This window comes from Triplophysa rosa, linkage group LG20, assembly GCF_024868665.1.
Source record: "Triplophysa rosa linkage group LG20, Trosa_1v2, whole genome shotgun sequence".
NCBI classification, from domain to species: domain Eukaryota; kingdom Metazoa; phylum Chordata; class Actinopteri; order Cypriniformes; family Nemacheilidae; genus Triplophysa; species Triplophysa rosa.
In genome coordinates, this window is record NC_079909.1 from 20,150,627 (window position 1) to 20,157,117 (window position 6,491).

Sequence of the window (6,491 nt, forward strand, 5' to 3'; positions counted from 1 at the left end):
TTGTTAGTGATGTTCAAACAGGACACATTTCACACATTCAGCAGCATCTGCTTTTGAGTTATTCGCATATTCTTATTTTGTGACAACCTTTTTTACAATTTGGGATTTTTTTAGGAAGAAAAGGTTTTATTAAATGGAATGAAAAATCTTGAAGCTCGTTGTTTCAAAACTGCTCAGAATGCAGAGATATAGAACCTTACATTTCCAAGGTGACGAAATGTGTTCACACGTACATAACAACAAACTTAAGTCTTGCAAAAGAGATCATATTTTACACACTCAAATGACATATATTTTGGAAGGGTTGGATATTCAGTATTTGATCATGGATGGCCAGGGATTTCACACTAAAATTTCTCATTTAAAGTAAATTATGCTAAACTAAAAACATCCTTACATATTTATTGTGATGCATTAATGATCTGTGTGCTAGCTGAGATACTGGCATCTAGCTAAAGCTCAAATCTTAGTTCAACAATTATTTAAGTAATACGCTGTAAGCATATGCGTCACGTGCATCAGTGCCGGTGGGATTTCCTTCCGCTGGGGAATGCTGGGATACCCGTGTCCTCCCTATGACCGTGGACATGTCCACTCACACGTGACATACGGTCTCCCCTTATCTGAAGTCTTCCATCTATTCCGACTATTAGCATACGTTTGCAAAGGTGCAATGGCGATACTATATTACATCCTCCTGTAAAAGGCAATTCATTATTTACTGGCACTAAATGGATCAACTGACCGCGTCCGACCTCGCTTTATTTTTAGTTTATTCGATAGGATTTTATTTGATACCTAGATTCAGTTTATGACCCACAGATAAATAAATAATCATGTGTATATGTAATTGTATTTCCTCTCAGATGGATATGTTCTTGGCTGAGGACCCGTATGGTCAGCACGCTGGACAGCGCAGCGCTGCGCTCATGGGACGTGTAGTTCCTCCGCATATCTCGTAGACGCTTCCGCGGCCATTATAAAACCACAAATCCCGTGAGCCTTTGCGCCTAGCCTCTTTTTCTGCTCATCGGAAACGGGCCACAAGGCGTCGTAGTAACCAAGCCGAACGGGTTACTAGAAACCAGGAATCATATTCACCAAAATATTACGTCAATAACTCCGCTGAAAGCGGCTCGAAACCTCCGCCGCTGCGCTGAATGCGCTGTGGAGAGATTAATCCACCTAAACCAGTGTCTTTGGTTCCTTCCCACCGTACAGAATGAGGATTTGTGGTTTTCAGACCCGGTTGTGGATGGATCATTGATCCAAATCACGAAACGACCAGAGGAGTTTGCGTAAGGGTCAATGGGAATCGAAGAGCTTTGGCCGAAAGTTGAAGGCGTTTTTGGGTAAGGTGTGATCGGTCGGGAGGCAAACGCGGCGATTTTCCTTCCGTACATCTCCGTGCATGACTGGGTTTGTCTTCTTTGCTGGTTTTGGGGTTCGTCTCCTGTCTGTTTTTCGGATTTGTCTGCTTGGTGAAGACTGTTCGGTGACAGCTTTGAATGTGGTGCTGAGGGTGTCCAGCTTGTAGATTAATGGATGAAGATGTAGGTGCATTTCTATCCATATCAAACCAGTTTGGTTGGTGCAGATTTACCACACTCTTTAAAGGCATTTGCTCTCTAAACCTCATGTCTTGTAGGTGCAACTAACTAGTCCACGAACATCTGCAATTGCTTCATGCCTTTGTTGAGTGTATTTCATGCTGCAGTTGATTTCCGTTGGCTCCAGATATGTCATGTTAAGTCATCCCTTTAGTCCGACTGCTTCATGACACCCGTTGGGTTCATCGGACATCCTTTCTTGTGCAGGTGACCCAGCAGTGAGCCTTTTTTATATTTTTAGTTATGGTCCCCGTGTTCTGCATGCATGAACTTGAAGGAGGCGTTGAATGGTGGCAGTGCCGTAGGGTTGGTGTTGCCTAGTGGTTAAACAGCTGAGCCGGTGACTGAAAGCTTGAAGGTTTTGAACCCTAAAAGAGATCTATCACCGCCGTGTCCTTGAGCCCAGAGGGACTGTCCTCCCAGAAAGTGTGGTGGTAGTCAGCTAAATGAATTAGGAAATCATAGCCCATAAGCAAGCCCTGAGAGCATGGCAGATAAGACGGCCCCTCGCTGCCAGCTGAGATTAGAATGGATTCATGGATACAGGGGCCACCAGTGCAGGAATAACCTCTACTACACCGCCGGGAAGGAGATCGTCTACTTCGTGGCTGGAGTCGGGGTGGTTTACAACACCCGTGAGCACACTCAGAAGTTTTATTTGGGACACAACGATGACATCATCAGGTGAGATGTTCTTCACAAACACAACAATGTACTGTACAGTATGTAGGGTATATCTTTATAGACCGTCCTTTTTAAAAACCATTTGTGTCCGATTCACACCCAAACACCTGATGCTGTCCGGACGCTTTCATCCGTGCGCTTATCAGACTGTCGTCTGTCGGACGGATCGATGCTTCTGAGCTTTACACGGACAGATGAGGTGTCCAGGGCCTTTTATCTGGTTACAAACACCAATTATTGAACGACAACAAAATGTTGGTATGAAACATTTGAGCGGAGGAAGATTATAATGGGATTTGACTGTTAGATCACCTCATTTCAGCTATGCTTTCACCAGCAAAAGCCTTTTCATGTTAAGCAAAGCAAGGCAATAATTCTCCTCAGGGGTGAAGCGGGATGGGAACATGAGGATTTTGTTTTTTCCAAACTGGCCTCCAGGTCTGTCCAGAGACTCCCAACAGAGGATGCATGTGTTTCTACTGTTTCAATTGTTTGATGCTTTATTTTGTCAAGAAAGACGTGGTTTGATGCACAAAGTTGTTTTTATTGTTCCTGAGAAAATATAATTGATTAAAACCCATGAAAATGCAGATCCTGTTGTGAAAAATGCATTACCTCTCATAGACTTCTGTTGAAGTAGAGACTTGAGAATATCACAGAGACATTGAGCAAAGACGGATGATAGTTTTGTCCTGTCCTGATTTTTGTTGAAGTGTGTTTTCTTGTAATAGAAGGACACTTGCAGAAGGGTGGCAGTGTTTACAGTTTCCCGTTACAAACATTTGGTCTGTCGACTGTTTTAGAGACAGCGAGCCAAACAGATTTAACAAAGTTTGATCCTGTTTCAGTCTTCCCAACTGTCAAATCCGAGACTTCCAGCAGAGAGCACAGGCTCTGTTTGCACCCCGAGGCTTGACTGCTGTTCTCATCTTCTGATTCTGTTCATGCCAACTGTAAACTCAGCCAGACCTTCAGCCAAATGTTTGCCCGGGCGGATCACGCTGATATCACGGCTCTGTTTGTGTAGAATGAACTCTAATTGGCTGTTGGAGAAACTGGAGTGTAGTGCAGTGCAGGTGAAGCAGCCGGGGATATGGAGTGAATTATGGGATGGCAGGGTGGTTTCAGGTGGACGGATTTTAACATTAGTGTTAATTGTCTGGTGTGTCCGGTCATTTCCTTTAGCAGGCTTCTGTGTAATGTGTCACCACGACGAGAGGACATTTCACCCAGATTTAAAAATCTTATATTTTGTACAAACAAAGACTGTAGGATGAGTCAGATCGGTTTGCTTTGACATACTGTGCATTCAACCTATAACTTTTTTTAAATAGTAAGTCGTTTGGGAAAAAGCGTCTGCCAAATGCATAAATGAAATGTAAATGACATTATTTTCTGATTTTAAAGAAATCGTTAAGCTAAAAATAATACTTCTGTCTTCATCGCTGGTTCTTTCTTGCTGGTTTTAGTCAGTGTTGTTGCCTTCTGTCAGATATTTGAACACACACACAATGGTCATGGTCGAGAAGCGAGTATATTAACCCAGTTCATTTCACTGCCTGAGGGGAGGAGTTGCTATTTAAAGTCATATTAGCAGTTGTATAGAGAAACATGCATGATGCTTTCAGCCCAAGAGTTTAAAATGTGCTTCTACAACACTGAAAACTAACAGACAGATGCTGCGTCATTTGGAACTGAAGTCAAATGTGATTTATTTTATTTTTCTGTTTAATTTCACGGTTGTTTTATTTATCTTTTGAACTAGCATTTATCCAAAGCGACTTGCAGTTGATTTATTTAATATTTTTAGTGTTCATGTTAATTTGATTTAGTTGAGGACTTTTATGTGTTTTTGTCATTTTATTATTTACCTTCATTTCTTTTTAATCTTGCTACAATAATAAATTTATTTTTATTTCAGTTTTAGTTTAATTTATATTCTTTTCTATTGAATAATTTTGAATTATATTTGTTTTTTATTTATTATTTATATTTATTTATATATTTAGTTTAATTTTTAATTGTTGTTTAGGTTGAAGTTTGTAGTGTAAATGTTTAGGGCTCTATTTTATTTGATTTTAATTAACACAGATGTTTTAATAGTCTTAGTTTTTCAGTTTTAGTTAACCATTACTAATTATAACTATATCAAATATATAACCAAATATCTTTCAAGGAAGTGTTCTTTTTACCTGGGCATTAAGAAATCACCCTAGCAACCGCAGAACAACACCTTAGCAACACCCTAGTTGAGTAGACAGATGTCTAAGTCTCAAAAATCTAGTTTGTTTAGTAGATGCAATCTAGTTAGTTTTTTAAATAAAGGTTCTTTGTCAACACAGAACCCTGAAGCACCTTTTTTGGAAGCACAGGGTTCATGACCATATGGGAGATTATCGTTTGTGGCTGTTCTCATTAACACCAGGGCTTGAAAACCCTCTTTGGTTCTGGCAATAAATTGATTTTAGGTGATAAAGACATTGATTTAAACACTGGTGTGGTGAAGATGTTTTGCTGATGTTAAAGGACTCGGGGCTCTTGTTTCCGTGTCGGGACAGGTGTGTGGGGTCGTCTCTATTAACCCGTGTCTTTACCCCAACACTGTGAGATCTCTAGGGCTCTTAACACAGCTCAGACGCTCCGTTGAATTACCTTGAGCTCAAATCCCACACCATCCCATCCGCATGTAAAAGAGAAGAGAGTGGATTTCTTTCTTTATTTCTCTGCTGTGGATCTTCATGTGAGGATTTCGAGTGCTCATTATGGCTTAAAAATCCAAGCGCTTATTTCATGACAACTCTGGTCAGAGATGCGTTCATAACTGCATTATTCTATTGAACAGATTCTGCTCCGTCACATCTCCAGTTAAAAATAGCGCAGAAATTTGAATAGGCCACGTGGGAGTTTGGCTTCTTGAAGTTTTGTGCATCATAAATGAAACGTGTGTTTCCTGAAGAAAATACCAGCGGTTTCAACATGGCTGGAACAGCGTCGATGCTTCAGGCTTTAAATCTGTGAAATGTAAATGATGCTCATTTGTGCAGAAAACACCACGCTGGAGGGCTGGAGGTGGTTGTCAGGGCGTTCCTATGTGGTTACTAAAATGATCGGAGTGATTTTAAATAGGTAGTACACCCAAAATAAAAAATTCTGTCAGTCAAAGCATGCAGAACACAAAAGAAGACATTTAGAGAAATGTCTCGGTGGTTTTTGTTCATACAATGGAAGTCAATGGAGTTCAGTGTTGTTTGATTAGCAACATTCTTCAAAATATCTTCTTTTGTGTTCTGAAGAAGAAAGAAACTCACACAGGTTTGACATGACATGAGGGGGAAAATGATGAAAGAATTTTCGTTTTTGAGTGAACTTTTAGGTAATATTTTGTGCAATGACATTCATGTAATCAAACAGTCTCTCCCTCTATGTCTCTCTCTCTTTCTCTCTTTTTCTCTTTCTCTCTTTCTCTGTGAGTTGTTGTATGTTGCTGGTGGGCTTCTGTTCACTGGTGTATATTTGTGGAATGTTGATCTTTCCCACAATCCTTCAGATGTTCAGTCATTCAGTGTCTGCAGGATGACGCTCTGAGATTGTCACGAGTTAAACACCCACGAGCATCCAAACACGCACGCACGCACGCACGCACACACACTAGGTTTCTATACAAACTGTATATTTTCACTGTACACCTAAAACAAACATTTTCAGATAAGCATCATTTAGTTTGTTTAATAGTTAGTTTACATTTAGTGAATCAAACGTTTAACCTCCTTGTGGGGACATCTAGTCAATGTTCAAAACCCTGTACAAACACACACACACACACACACACACACACGCACGCACGCACGCACGCACGCACGCACGCACGCACACACACACACACACACACACATAGGCTTTGGTTGACTATCCCCGTGGGGACAGTCCATAGGCGTAATGTTTTTATACTGTACAAACTGTATATTCTATCCCCTATCTCTAACCCTATCCCTAAACCTAAAGATCATAGAACACTTTTTGCATTTTTAGATTTGTAAAAAATATTGTTCTGTACAATTTATTAGCTTTTTTGCCCATGAGGACCTCAATTTTGGTCCCCATGGTGACACGAGTCCCCATGTGTTGGTGTGTATTCAGGTTTAGGTCCCCACCGGGATATACAAACATGAACACACACACACACACACACACACACAC

The 6,491-nt window shown here is 40.7% G+C and overlaps 1 protein-coding gene across 3 annotated transcripts in view; it reads left to right on the top strand.

The window, feature by feature from the left end:
* Positions 1–972: 972 nt before the first annotated feature.
* Positions 973–6,491, top strand: part of eml6 (EMAP like 6) — a 35,656-nt gene continuing 30,137 nt past the window's right edge. The window contains exon 1 of one of the 3 annotated variants that reach the window (XM_057361497.1): positions 973–2,294. In XM_057361497.1, coding sequence (XP_057217480.1) covers positions 2,098–2,294 — 197 coding nt within the window. In that variant the 5' untranslated portion in view covers positions 973–2,097. The remainder of the gene's footprint in view (positions 2,295–6,491) is intronic. The other 2 variants (XM_057361496.1, XM_057361498.1) reach the window with 2 other exon arrangements.